At 36.8% G+C, this 15,635-nt stretch overlaps 1 protein-coding gene across 3 annotated transcripts in view; it reads left to right on the top strand.

The window, feature by feature from the left end:
- LOC125760940 (protein Skeletor, isoforms B/C) overlaps positions 1-10,373 on the top strand; it is a 34,460-nt gene extending 24,087 nt beyond the window's left edge. Inside the window, exons 5-12 of one of the 3 annotated variants that reach the window (XM_049421549.1) lie at positions 1,436-1,855; positions 1,939-1,959; positions 2,113-2,464; positions 2,544-3,030; positions 3,163-3,204; positions 4,403-4,533; positions 4,620-4,789; positions 5,572-10,373. In XM_049421549.1, coding sequence (XP_049277506.1) covers positions 1,436-1,855; positions 1,939-1,959; positions 2,113-2,464; positions 2,544-3,030; positions 3,163-3,204; positions 4,403-4,533; positions 4,620-4,789; positions 5,572-5,754 — 1,806 coding nt within the window. In that variant the 3' untranslated portion in view covers positions 5,755-10,373. The remainder of the gene's footprint in view (positions 1-1,435; positions 1,856-1,938; positions 1,960-2,112; positions 2,465-2,543; positions 3,031-3,162; positions 3,205-4,402; positions 4,534-4,619; positions 4,790-5,571) is intronic. The other 2 variants (XM_049421550.1, XM_049421551.1) reach the window with 2 other exon arrangements.
- Positions 10,374-15,635: the final 5,262 nt, after the last annotated feature.

Here is a 15,635-nt window from a genome sequence, read left to right as displayed (position 1 = left end):
TACCTAGGTTTTAAAATTTTGTTATTTTGTCTACTAGCAATCTACTAAAACAACAAAGCAAAAAAGAGATATTTTTATACTAAACTTAGTTTTCGTCCAAACAACAAAACATAAAAATATTCTTACTAAATAAAACAACACACCCGAAACCGTGCACAAATATCAATTTCTTGTTATCGCTCCCTATACACGCACCCAATCCTTTGATCTATTTTAGAGAAATGCTTCACACTGCTCGTTTAAGAAGCCCCGGTCCCATTTCGGTAGCTTATTGTCGTTTTTAATCGCTCGCATCACCATAGTTACAACCAAATGTATTGAATATGGAATATTTCCTTCACTTGAGCAAAGCGAGAGAGAGAGAGAGAGAGAAGATAAAAAAAAACACAACTTCCACACCGATGCTACCAATACGCACCATTCACCACCAACCATCAAAAAGGGACTGTGGCGCTTTAGGCCGTATAATGGTAACGCACCAAATCACAGTTAGTCCTGCTCACGCGTGTCTGCACCTGTACTTTCTTCCTGTGCACCCACAACAACGGCAAATGGATTGATAATTTCGATAAACGCACCGTTTCAACCCCACATTCTTCGTGCGCGTTTACGGTCGCCCAACGGTGTCCTTCATAGTGCGCGTGCGTGGGCACAGCAGCCCGTACAACACGGTACAACACGGTTGAAACACCGTCATCATTATGGTCGTCTTCAACCACCCTATATAGCTGCTCGTTGCTATCGCAACCGGCCCTTTTGAGCATGGCTTGCAATGCTCTCCGTATCGGATCTCGTTCGATTGCTACGACAACTCCCGTGTAATCACTTTGCCCAACACATGATTATTAGCTTTTGTCCTGGGTCGCCCTTGCACCTGACTAGAGTCGAAACGAGTAAAGCTGGATGTTTAGGTAGAAAGGTGTTACTTTTTTACGAACTCCAAGAGTAATTCTTTAATGCTGAAAATGTCTTGATTTTTTGAGACCACAGAAACAAATGACTATTTTTATTGACATTTAATAAGCTTTATAATAATTGAAAATACTTCAAAAACCTTATTCCGGAATTTTTCTCTCCATCGTCCCTTCACGACTCGTTAGGATGTTCGTTTGCTGAAGAATCATTCTTCTCATTCAGTCTCCTCAATCATTTAAAGAAATACCCAAAAAAAACAAATTTAAATATCTTCAATATCAGACGATTCGAGTGGCAATCCAATTAAAATTACCATTGCAAAACAAGTGAAGAAACAGCGCTAATAAATGTCAGCAACATCCTAAAAAAAATCATTCCACAAAGATTCCCTACTTAGAGTCCGCTGCTCAAGTGGCATTTGTCAGTAGCAGCCGTGTGCTGTTTGTCGACCGATTCACACTAGCATTTCTCAGTATAATTATCTTCAACCTTTGCGTTTCGTACGTCTTGCCCAACACAGGTCGATTTTGGTGAAATCTTCATCCCACCCGGACTGGACGTACCGAAGCCACGGGTACTGCCCGAGTTCAAGCGTCTAGCGCACGGACTACGCTCGAGCAACATCAGCATCCTGGACGCGAAAACGTTCTACATTCCCAACCTGCACTACGATGGGGCCGGACCGGATGCCTACTTCTGGGTCGGCAACGGTTCCGAGCCCAACATTATGGGCACGAAGGTACCGAACGAGATCGGATCGCTCGAACCGCTGCGTGGCTATCAGGGCGAGGACATTGAGATACAGCTGCCCGGGAATCTTACCGTGTACGATATCGATTGGCTAGCGGTTTGGTGTGTCGAGTATCGGCACAACTTTGGTCACGTTTACATCCCGAAGGATTTGGATGTGCCGCCAGCACTCGGACAGACGAAGATAGCGGTAAGTTGGGTGGTCCTTCGGAGGGTAGAACATTGGGGATGAATATTTCAATAAACATTCTACTATTTTTCTTCACTAACAAGCCGCCATGGTGGTACAAACCGGTAAATAGTCTATATTGTACCATTTTTTAAGAAATATTTTGTTTTTAATTTTTACCAAAAAAAATCACAACTTAAACTTTTTTTTATTTACATGAAATTCTTCGCAGTAAAGATATTTTAAACGTTTTTTTTCCTTCACTAATTTTCCTTCAGACGACCACAACCACATCGTCGGTAATAACACAGGCCACTAGCAAACCGGCAAACATCAACTGTAAGGAGCTGCTGCGCGGCAAACTCAACGTCATGTGGGAAGTGATGGATGACTACATCGTTATCGAACTGATAGGCCGTATCCGGGAGGACCAGTATATGGCGTTCGGTATTTCCGGTAGTCATGGACACCCGCAGATGATTGGTGCCGATGTCGTGGTCGCGTTCTACGATCGACGTCAGCGTCGGTTCCGGGCGGAGGATTATTACATGTCCTCGCTGTCCCAGTGTGATGGCAAACTGGGCGTTTGTCCGGACGAGCGAATCGGTGGTAAAAATGATGTGGAAATACGTAAGTAATAAGATGGACACATTTCGTTCGCATTAACAATAAATTTCTCTTCTTCTTTCTTCATCCCGCCGCATTGCAGTGTCCGGTGACCGTAGCCATGGTGTGACCAAGATTAAATATCGTCGGCTACTACAGACGAACGAAGCCGTGAACGATCGAGCGTATCCGTTGGATCGCCAAATTTCGGTAATTGCTGCAATCGGACCGCTAAATTCACGGGACGAAGCCAACGCACATTCGCACACGGGTACGGAAGTGACGGTCGATGATGTACAGATTGACTTTGCTTCGAAGAACGATCATACCTGTACGGATGCGCTCGATAACTATCGGGACGAGAACGATCCAGAACCGTGGCCAGTGCGTACCATTCTTGGGGAGAAGACAATCACGGCCCGCATTGGACCGACGGGTGGCAAGCGTGGTTACACACCATTAACCGGCCATCCGTCCTGGGGTATTGCTTGGTATATGAACGATATGCTGATACCGGAAATTTATGTCGAGCGAGGACAAACCTACACGTTTATTGTGGAGGGTGGTGACGAGATGACACAACCGGCCAAGTAAGTACAAACGTATTGCATGAAATTTTACTCTAATTGGATATGGGAGTTTAACTATAAATCAACAGAAAACTAACTAACATTCCAAAAATACTCATCATAGAATTAAATCTTCTTAATACTTTTCTCAAGTTTTCAGCGTTTAACGCCCTCAGAACTGGAAAAATTGCGCAGGTGATTTTTTGAATGGATGTTGCTGTTGTTTGCATGCCTTATAAAGATTTTGATGCTTTTTGTTGTCCTCAAAAAATCTCCTTTTATTTTTACATTCAATAACATTGCATTAAGAGGTGGTGCATGTGATAAACGGCGCCGGTTCTCACGGCAGGACCGGGTTCAAATCCCATCCGGACCGTTACCCCCGTAGCAAGGACTGACTATCCGGCTACGTGGTAAAAATAAGTCTAGTAAGCCAGAAATGGCCGGCGTGACCTGTAAGGTCGTTAAAGCCAAGAAGAAGAAGAAGAACATTGCATTAAATAGACGTCACAGATGATCAAAAAATCCGGCCTTAAGATTTGAGATGCATTTAAAATGATTTAGTCGCCGTTAGGCGAATTTCTCTCTAAGTTACTAAGTTACTCTAGTTACTCTAGTTACTCTAGTTGTGGATACTTTATATGATGTTATATGTTGATCTTAACGGAACGACAATTTCTAAATATTATTTGATATGTTATTTATGTTATTATAAGATGAACTATTTCAAAAGTTTCAAACCACTCTATTATGTTTGTCGGGGTAAAATAATCGGAACATTGTATTTTTTTTTTTGATAAAACCCAGTACAAATATTGGATTGCCTACAGGCTCCATGTGGAATGAGAAAACTTCGTCTTGCTTGTTTTCACATCAAGGAAATTTCCTTTTCAAACCATAGAGCAGACGACGGGCTTTAAAAAGATAGTCTCCATTAACCGCAGATGTAAACGATTCTACCATTCTACCACATGATGTACAATATGAAAATAACTTAAAGCTTTTTTTTGTTATATTCATGCTTCAGCCGCTTCACAGACTGATACCACACTGATGACTTACTTTTATCCTTCATCTTCATTCTGTTCATGGTGTTTCGCGTTTTTGGTGCCTAACAAACAAACAAAAAACCAGCACCAAACAGCAAATGAAATGAAGGAAAGTTTAATAAAGTTCAAGTTTCACAATGTCTGTCTATCTTGCCCGTTGCTTCTCCTCATTATAACTTTCCCCAAAAACCAATGAATGCATCCTGATTAACTCTGTACCATGCTAGAGAGCTACCGTTTGCATCGCATTCTGGCCCCATGAGTTGGGTAGATTCCGTATCAATTTGCATCCCTCGTGTTGTAAAACGCAATGAGCTAACTTTTCTACCATTCTTTACCATCAGATATCATCCACTGTACATTACCAGCTCGAGCGAGGGCGGTTACGGTCAGTTGAGTGAGGCTAAGAGACGTCGGGAAACGGTGTACGCCGGCGTAGAATATGATGCCGATGGGTACGCCTATCCAACCGGCGGTAAGATGAATCCCTGGCAGCAAACATCACGATATTATGGATTATTTAATCTTTAAAACGGCTGTTTTTTCTTTTTATTATATTAGCTGGTCGTTACTGCGAGTGGAAGCACAAAACTATCGACCGATCGGCGGAAATTGCTACCTTTGACGAGTACAAGAAAACACTCCAACTGTCCTGCGACGATCCGAACGGTCAGCCAGCCTATCTTAATTGGACGGTTGTGGATGAAACACCCGACCTGGTGTACTATCAGGTATGTGTTAGCTTGCTACATGGACGTTTATACAGTCCGTAACATAACTATACGGTCATAAGTTATTTTTATACAAATAAAATACAAAGTTTAATAGATAAACACGAAGTAAACTCTGGGTGCAGTAATCCGGTATCAACCCAAGAGTAATTCGGAGTTAGTTCCGGAGTAATTTTTAGTATACTCTGGATATTTGAAACCGTTTTTTATTCGTCGGTGTCGGAGTGGATTCATAAATCACTAATGTATACGAAGTATCTTCCCGATTAGAATAACAAGGACTTAATGCGGCCTTATCAGCGATTCCTGCAATAAAAAGGCACCAATTTGATAGATGAGGTTAAAGCCATCCATGTCCTGTTTTTATGGTAATTTTATCATCAATATATAGCCATGTTTGACATAGTTAGTTTCACATCATTCTGACAAAAAATAAGGGACCAAAATCTATATTTCTTTAGTAAATATACATTACGAATGATATACTATTTCCAAGCCATGATAATCTCGTGACAGAAAAAACAAGACTTGATATAAGATGCTATAAACTTACTAGTATTTTTTAACGAATTTTAAAGATTTTTGTAAACTTATTTTATATAGTTAAGATTTGTATAACATCGCATTTTTTATCTACTAAACTTTGTCCTTTTTTAATTTGAAAAAAACCAAAGGACCGTATAGTTATGGCACAACCTGTAATATCTCTTTGCATCTAATGACAAATGAAAACATAATCATTATCTTCTTCACAATTTTATTTTCTAACTATCCGTGCTCAGTGCTTCACGCATCGTAATCTGGGTTGGAAAATTCACGTCGTCAATCCGGGTGAAACTAGTAAGATCAGTGGATCGCATGGTTTGTATGGGTCGGGTTCATCCACCTTGCTATATGCGCTGCTCGTGCTAGCCCTCACACCCTCCTGGTGGCTCATACTGATGCAACTGTCCCGAGGTTTTTGATAGTTTAATGCAAACTTTACACCCCCAACGTACCTATGACGGTCGTTGCTGAATATTGTCATTAATGCGCAATACTGCGTTTGGAGCTATTTGCCAACGCAAACCAACAAACAAAAACCTTAGATTAGAGTGAGCAAGAAAGGCAAAGGTGGCTATTGCCGAAAACTTGGGAAACCTATTGGTTGACCATCATTTACAATCGCTGTACTATTACGCCGTTCGTTGATTGCTGCCATATAACCCGGACGAAGCTGCCCAAGCCAAGGAATTCGCGCCATTTTGCGACCGGTTTCGTTTCCGTTCCGAAAACGTTTCATTTACAAACGCCTCTTTCCACGTGTTGCACGCGCATTTTTCTTTTTTTTCGGCACGAAATTTCGCGCCCATCACACACATCGAACGGCAGTGAAGGAAATTAAAAATGTCTTTATCCGTCCACATTCAAAACACCGTACGCCCCTTTGCCGGCAAACTGGATTGTGTTACCTTCACTGCCCGGCGTAACAATCGCCAAAGAAAAACAAATAAATAGTACACAAATGGCAAATGGCGCGAACGAGCCACGTTTTGGAGCCTAAACCGGTCATATGGCACACGCAATCGTACGTACGGAACAAAATGCCTCTGTAGGCAAATTTAGGTAGGCAACAACAAAGATACAAATCGATGCTAGATTACATTACAAGTCGTTGAAAAAGTGGAAGAACAAAAAGTCTCCACGCCCGACGTGGGGGCGACTTTTTGATGGTGTCGTTTGGAAAAAAACGGAAATTCCACGAACGCCGAAAAGCTGTCCAACACCTCACCCCGGGAAGGGTTTGCCCGGGCGGGGTGGAATTGTTTTCAAAAAACCCCCGATCCAATGTGATAAGTAGCAAAAATTGTTTGCTAAAGCAATTTCACCACTTGGATGTCCACCACTAGGGTTGTGGAGCAATTGCAAAGGGGTAGCGTGTAATATTCAAGCAAAAATGAACGAATTGCTTTGCAAACTGCATGCAAAAAAAACAAACCCATACAACCATGCGATATCGCCGAAAAACATATCTTACTAGTGTGAATCTGGAGCGAAAGTCTGGAAACAAGTGAGCGAAACGGAAACGAGTGACAACAGCACGCAACAAGACACGAACCCCCGTTGGTGGGTAAGCGGAGTACATTGTGGCCCTGTTTAGACGCTGAAGCGTGAATAGATGTGTAAGGAAACAGGAAACTGTACTAGCTAATCAAATTGTGTCCTCAAGACTAGCGACGAATGGGGACGAATGGTGATGGAAGCCCGATTCAGCAAAAACCTATCGCAAAGCTAAGCTTTGCAAGCACCATTAGTTAAAGAATTTACTAAAATCGTAACCAACTCGTGGATAAGTTAAGTTACAAATCGAAGGGCTTGTGCGCTTCATGAGCAGGCTTTGCATATTCTGTTGCGTGGTGCAAACACAAATGGTGGTAAAGAAAATTTACAAATCAAAAAAAAAATATTCGTAAGCATAAGCAAAACGTTTCACCACATTGCAAAAAAAAACTTAATGCTAAACTTAAACTTTTAATGAATATTTTAAATCATTTTACATAATTTACAGTTATGTTTCAACAAAACAAAAACATTTACACTTTTATTAGCAAATGCTAACCATTTGCATGTGTACCAAACTTGTTACATTAATTTGTATGAATTGTTAATAATCTTATTAGATTAATCTTTTCTCGTTTTACTTTTTTTATTTTTCGTTAACTTTGTTATTAAAACAATTAACAAAACCAATCTCGAATAGATTACACGTACATCACAAACACATCGAACATTTAATGCCTCACATTGTGGAGGCCCACCCCCATTGGTACAAGTAGAAGTGAGAGGAAGGAAAAAGAAAAACATTTCACACAAAAAAAATGTGTAAAGCATATTTATTAGTACCCTTTGCACGTTTAACAATCTGCAAGATGAAAACGAAAGACAATAAATTCTAGCACTAGGTGCAAAAAGGTGTAAAAAAGCCAAACAACAACAAGGAAAAAAAGAGAGAAAAAGGAAACAAAACACTATTTACAGTGCAAAAGACAATAAACGTATTTGCGACTAGTAGAAGAAGTGAACGAAGCAGATGGGAGAAAGGAATAAATTATGAAAACAAACAAAGAAACAAACAAAAACCACGTAAAAATATAAAAGTAAATCAAAACGATGCGACAATAAGGCGTAACATACAAAACTGTAACTGTTCGAACAATTTCAAAAACCCATTGCATGCTATTTCAATCAAAAACCGTCTGTGTATGAAACTTCATTAATTAATTACACGTTCCATATACTAGCGTAATACAAAAGGGGGATTGCGCAATCGATCGCAGCGTAACAAATGCGCTTGCGAGTGCTCGTTAACGTTCGCGCTGAAAAAAACTACTGACAATAAAGGGAAAAGTTTTTGGGTGGGAGAAAGCGCATCCTAGATAGTTTAAGAAATAATGTATTGCGTATTATTAAGACGCATTACGCAAAAAAAACAAACAAAAAACCCCGCAGCGAAGGGAGAAACAATTGACAATAAAAAAAAAACAATTGAAACATGTTAAACTAAGGTAGAATATACACGGCAAGCTGAAAAAGGGGAAAATGTAGGTGTAATTATTATTTTTCTAAGTATGTTTGTTATACGCTCATTCGCTGTGTATAAAGGGCAAGGTTGATCACCCGGAAAAGCATACAAATGCATTTGCATAAACACTCTAGAACACCGATACCCCTGATAACGTAGATAAACCCAACAGTGTAAACACCCGATCATAAGGCTGCACAAAAAAAAATTCTTTTCCGAAATAAAAATATTACAAAACCCACTTTCACGCATACGAAATGCACACATTTTTGGCAATACAAAAATTCAAAAGCAAACTAACCATAGCAGATATATATAAATATAGGTAACAAAGCTGCGAATACACTTCAACAACATGAAAGCGAACCATTAATACCATGCAAATAAAACCCTAACTAGCAACGAGATAAGTAAATATAGTAATATATGTAAAGGAAAACTTAATTTTGCAATTAAAACGACAATACTGTGTAGCTCGATGCAACGCTCCGTTGCATTGGGCTGACGGCCGGGGGGAGTTTGTTCGATGTACGAGCAAAGCTCAAAGTAAAAATATTAAATTTAACTAACAAAACAAACGCGACAACAAAACTTTACCCAGTAACTGTAAATTTAGCAAAGAAACTCAAAATAGGCTGGCGAAATGCAATTCTCTCAAATTAAAATAACAAAGCAAGGTGCAACAGCACCAAAAACCACCAAATAAGCATCCACCCACCCTGTGTGTGTGGTTTGTGTGTTGCGACATTGGTGGACCATTTTATTCTAACTTCTTGTCGTTAAGAAGCGCGAAGACAGCACATTATTAACCTTAACATGCATCATTTACACGCAAAACACGAAGGACAATAATAGGTACTATTTAAGGGATGCTGTTGGGCGCGTACACTCTAAAGATTAAAACTATAGGACCGGTATAGGGCAATTGCTAATACTAAACAGAAGTTGTATATGTACATTCTACATTCATGAGGTGAAGAAGCTACTTTACATGTGAACAATAATCCACGTGCTATGCAATGAAATCGTAAGCTGTAAGCTTCTCTCTGTTAAATGCTTCTTAAAGATATGTTGTTATGAAAGATTATGTTTTCTTTACTCATTTTAAACTCGTAACATCGGGTAAGAGTATGCATGTTTCCTATGTATTATTCATTTATTTTACCTCACACTCGGTGGCTAAAGCATTACAGTAAACTGTAAAAATGAGCATAAAAACGGCACAAACTAGTTGTTCTCAAACAGGCACTCAAATTAAGCTACAAACTAAAAAAAACATGTTGCAGTAAAAGAAGGAATGAGGACGAAAAAAGTTCGCACAAATTTGTTTTATTACTTTATGTGTCTCCATGTAAAAAAAAACAGCCATGTGTCAATTACATGACAAATAGCGAATAAGCTGATGTGACAAATTAGATTGCGAACAAGGAAAGCCAGAAAAGCATTGTAGTTACTTTACCGTAAGACAATAATTAGCGCAAAGCAAAACAAAAAAACAGAAGCGAAACATATTAATTGGGAGTTGAGTAAAATGGCAAACAGGAAGAAACATGCGGAAACAATAGTGAAACAAAATCAAACAACACAAAAAAAGCAACTAATGAAAAGAATTTCCCCTATTATCTTTCTCTCTCTCTCTATAACTGAATGTCAATCGAAAACGCACAGCACATTGCAGATAAGCGCAAATATTTCAACCGATTGTTTTGGAAACGTTTTGTACCCTTTTTGCGAAACGCGTTGACCAATTCGAAGCATAATTTCGAACGCCACCGGAACGATGGTAAACGGAACCGCACCGATGTTCACTTACAACAATTACAAAAACATAAATCAGCAAACAGCAAAAGAACATTTGTGGCCGGGAAGATGAAAGATGAAACAGGTGGACATACCTAAGGAAATGATGATTGTGAGACAATAATTCTTTACACTTTGAAGTAAGCGAACAAGATTGCATTGTAAGCAGCAAACATACACTAGTTTTAAATAAAGCATTAACGGTAACTAAGCAAAACACGATCACGAGGTGTGTTGATTTTGAATGTTTCACGATCGATTCTTATAGCAAAAGAATGGTGTGAAGTAAGCATGCGAACGAAAGTAAATTGTGGAAAGAAAATAATTATATCATTCATTGGTCAAAACTTGTGTTATCCAAGAACCAATACCCAAACTAGCCAAATGAATATATTGCTCGCTCTGCCTAACTATCAAACCTGCATAAGCGAACAAGCGGGATAGTGTCATCGGCAAGGATATTAAACGGGATCCGTCTCTGCTTAGGAAATTTTTATATTTTTTTATTTTTTCTGGTTTTTTATTCTTTTTTTAATTTAAAGTATTATTTGAGTGAAAAAAAAATTTTTTTGAACCAATTGGCATTAAAATGAAACAATTTAATTTTTTTTGCAAAATTTCTCAAAAAAAAACGTAAGGGGTAAGCCTTATGAAATTTTCGAGTGGAATTTTTTTTGGAATTTTTTTCTGATTTTTTATTCTTTTTTTAATTTAAAGCACTATTTGAGTGAAAAGAATCTTATTGCAACAAATTCGCAATAAAATATATAACAATTAAAATTTTTGTTGAATTGCAGAAAAATGAGGAAAATTTTACATTTTCTCAAACAGGGTAAATTTTTTTGTAAATTTTTTTGAATTTTTTTTCTGATTTTTTAATCTTTTTTTAATTTAGAGCATTATTTGTGTGAAAAGAAACTTATTGCAACAATTTCGCAATAAAATATATAACAATTAAAAATTTTGCTACATTGCTCAAAAATGAGGAAAATTTTACATTTTCTCAAACAGGGTATGAAACTTGGTTCCTTGAATAACTTCTGGCAGAGACACCTAAGGGCATAGCTGTCCAAGAAGAAAATGTAGCCATTGCTGCCGTCTATCGACCACAGGTTAAAGATTGGCGATCCGTTAGATACCGACCGAGTTATAGGCAAAACTTTGTGCAAAAATGAGGAAAATTTTACATTTTCTCAAACAGGGTAAGGAACTTGGTTCCTCGAATAACTTCTGGCACAGACATCTAAGGGCATGGCTGTCCAAGAAGAAAATGTAGCCATTGCTGCCGTCTATCGACCACAGGTTAAAGATTGGCGATCCGTTAGATACCGACCGAGTTATAGGCAAAACTTTGTGCAAAAATGAGGAAAATTTTACATTTTCTCAAACAGGGTAAGGAACTTGGTTCCTCGAATAACTTCTGACACAGACATCTGAGGGCATGGCCGTCCAAGAAGAAAGTGTAGCCATTGGTGCCATCTATCGACCACAGGTTAAAGATCGGCGATCCGTTGGATACCGACCGAGTTATAGGCAAAATTTGGTGCAAAAATGAGGAAGATTTTCATTGTTTTTTCAATTTTTTGATTTTTTTATTATTTTTCACTCTTTTTTTTTATTTCAAGCATTATTCGAGTGAAAAGAAACTCATTGCAACCCATTGGCATTAAAATAAAACAATTTAATTTTTTTTTGCAAAATTTCCCAAAAAAATCGTAAGGGGTAAGCCTTATGAAATTTTCGAGTGGAAAATTTTTTTGAAATTTTTTTCTGATTTTTTATTCTTTTTTTAATTTAAAGCACTATTTAAGTGAAAAGAAACTTATTGCAACAAATTCCCATCAAAATATATCACATTTAAAATTTTTGCTACATTGTTCAAAAATGAGGAAAATTTTACATTTTCTCAAACAGGGTAAGGAACTTGGTTCCTCGAATAACTTGTGGCACATACATCTAAGGGCATGGCTGTCCAAGAAGAAAATGTAGCCGTTGGTGCCATCTATCGACCACAGCCTAAAGATTGGCGATCCGTTGGATACAGACTTAGTGATAGCCAAAACTTGATGCAAAAATGAGGAAAATTTTACATTTTCTCAAACAGGGTAAGGAACTTGGTTTCTCGAATAACTTCTGACACAGACATCTGAGGGCATGGCCGTCCAAGAAGAAAGTGTAGCCATTGGTGCCATCTATCGACCACAGGTTAAAGATTGGCGATTCGTTGGATACCGACCGAGTTATAGGCAAAATTTGGTGCAAAAATGAGGAAAATTTTCATTTTTTTTCAATTTTTTGATTTTTTTATTTTTTTTCACTCTTTTTTTTATTTCAAGCATTATTCGAGTGAAAAGAAACTCATTGCAACCCATTGGCATTAAAATAAAACAATTTAATTTTTTTTGCAAAATTTCCCAAAAAAATCGTAAGGGGTAAGCCTTACGAAATTTTCGAGTGGAAAATTTTTTTGAATTTTTTTTCTGATTTTTTATTTTTTTTTTAATTTAGAGCATTATTTGTGTGAAAAGAAACTTATTGCAACAAATTCCCATCAAAATATATCACATTTAAAATTTTTGCTACATTGTTCAAAAACAATGTTTGCTACATTGTTTTTTTCACTCTTTTTTTTATTTCAAGCATTATTCGAGTGAAAAGAAACTCATTGCAACCCATTGGCATTAAAATAAAACAATTTAATTTTTTTTGCAAAATTTCCCAAAAAAATCGTAAGGGGTAAGCCTTACGAAATTTTCGAGTGGAAAATTTTTTTGAATTTTTTTTCTGATTTTTTATTTTTTTTTTAATTTAGAGCATTATTTGTGTGAAAAGAAACTTATTGCAACAAATTCCCATCAAAATATATCACATTTAAAATTTTTGCTACATTGTTCAAAAATGAGGAAAATTTTACATTTTCTCAAACAGGGTAAGGAACTTGGTTCCTCGAATAACTTGTGGCACATACATCTAAGGGCATGGCTGTCCAAGAAGAAAATGTAGCCATTGGTGTCATCTATTGACCACAGGTTAAAGATTGGCGATCCGTTGGATACCGACTTAGTGATAGCCAAAACTTGATGCAAAAATGAGGAAAATTTTACATTTTCTCAAACAGGGTAAGGAACTTGGTTTCTCGAATAACTTCTGGCACGTACATCTGAGGGCATGGCCGTCCAAGAAGAAAATGTAGCCATTGGTGCCATCTATCGACCACAGGCTAAAGATTGGCGATTCGTTGGATACCGACCGAGTTATAGGCAAAATTTGGTGCAAAAATGAGGAAGATTTTCATTGTTTTTTCAATTTTTTGATTTTTTTATTATTTTTCACTCTTTTTTTTATTTCAAGCATTATTCGAGTGAAAAGAAACTCATTGCAACCCATTGGCATTAAAATAAAACAATTTAATTTTTTTTGCAAAATTTCCCAAAAAAATCGTAAGGGGTAAGCCTTATGAAATTTTCGAGTGGAAAATTTTTTTGAAATTTTTTTCTGATTTTTTATTCTTTTTTTAATTTAAAGCACTATTTAAGTGAAAAGAAACTTATTGCAACAAATTCCCATCAAAATATATCACATTTAAAATTTTTGCTACATTGTTCAAAAATGAGGAAAATTTTACATTTTCTCAAACAGGGTAAGGAACTTGGTTCCTCGAATAACTTCTGGCACATACATCTAAGGGCATGGCTGTCCAAGAAGAAAATGTAGCCGTTGGTGCCATCTATCGACCACAGCCTAAAGATTGGCGATCCGTTGGATACAGACTTAGTGATAGCCAAAACTTGATGCAAAAATGAGGAAAATTTTACATTTTCTCAAACAGGGTAAGGAACTTGGTTTCTCGAATAACTTCTTGCACGTACATCTGAGGGCATGGCCGTCCAAGAAGAAAATGTAGCCATTAATGCCATCTATCGACCACAGGTTAAAGATTGGCGATTCGTTGGATACCGACTGAGTTATAGGCAAAATTTGGTGCAAAAATGAGGAAAATTTTCATTTTTTTTTTAATTTTTTGATTTTTTTATTATTTTTCATTCTTTTTTTTATTTCAAGCATTATTCGAGTGAAAAGAAACTCATTGCAACCCATTGGCATTAAAATAAAACAATTTAATTTTTTTTGCAAAATTTCCCAAAAAAATCGTAAGGGGTAAGCCTTACGAAATTTTCGAGTGGAAATTTTTTTTGAAATTTTTTTCAGATTTTTTATTCTTTTTTTAATTTAGAGCATTATTTGTGTGAAAAGAAACTTATTGCAACAAATTCCCATCAAAATATATCACATTTAAAATTTTTGCTACATTGCTCAAAAATGAGGAAAATTTTACATTTTCTCAAACAGGGTAAGGAACTTGGTTCCTTGAATAACTTCTGGCAAAGACACCTAAGGGCATAGCTGTCCAAGAAGAAAATGTAGCCATTGATGCCATCTATCGACCACAGGCTAAAGATTGGCGATTCGTTGGATACCGACCGAGTTATAGGCAAAACTTTGTGCAAAAATGAGGAAAATTTTCATTTTTGTTTTAATTTTTTGATTTTTTTATTATTTTTCACTCTTTTTTTTATTTCAAGCATTATTCGAGTGAAAAGAAACTCATTGCAACCCATTGGCATTAAAATAAAACAATTTAATTTTTTTTGCAAAATTTCCCAAAAAAATCGTAAGGGGTAAGCCTTATGAAATTTTCGAGTGGAAAATTTTTTTGAAATTTTTTTCTGATTTTTTATTCTTTTTTTAATTTAAAGCACTATTTAAGTGAAAAGAAACTTATTGCAACAAATTCCCATCAAAATATATCACATTTAAAATTTTTGCTACATTGTTCAAAAATGAGGAAAATTTTACATTTTCTCAAACAGGGTAAGGAACTTGGTTCCTCGAATAACTTGTGGCACATACATCTAAGGGCATGGCTGTCCAAGAAGAAAATGTAGCCATTGGTGCCATCTATCGACCACAGGTTAAAGATTGGCGATTCGTTGGATACCGACCGAGTTATAGGCAAAATTTGGTGCAAAAATGAGGAAAATTTTCATTTTTTTTCAATTTTTTGATTTTTTTATTTTTTTTCACTCTTTTTTTTATTTCAAGCATTATTCGAGTGAAAAGAAACTCATTGCAACCCATTGGCATTAAAATAAAACAATTTAATTTTTTTTGCAAAATTTCCCAAAAAAATCGTAAGGGGTAAGCCTTATGAAATTTTCGAGTGGAAAATTTTTTTGAAATTTTTTTCTGATTTTTTATTCTTTTTTTAATTTAAAGCACTATTTAAGTGAAAAGAAACTTATTGCAACAAATTCCCATCAAAATATATCACATTTAAAATTTTTGCTACATTGTTCAAAAATGAGGAAAATTTTACATTTTCTCAAACAGGGTAAGGAACTTGGTTCCTCGAATAACTTGTGGCACATACATCTAAGGGCATGGCTGTCCAAGAAGAAAATGTAGCCATTGGTGCCATCTATC

Source organism: Anopheles funestus, chromosome 2RL (genome assembly GCF_943734845.2).
Source record: "Anopheles funestus chromosome 2RL, idAnoFuneDA-416_04, whole genome shotgun sequence".
NCBI classification, from domain to species: Eukaryota; Metazoa; Arthropoda; class Insecta; order Diptera; family Culicidae; genus Anopheles; species Anopheles funestus.
The sequence above is the reverse complement of the archived record's forward strand: the minus strand, read 5'-3'. Positions and strand labels throughout refer to the sequence as shown.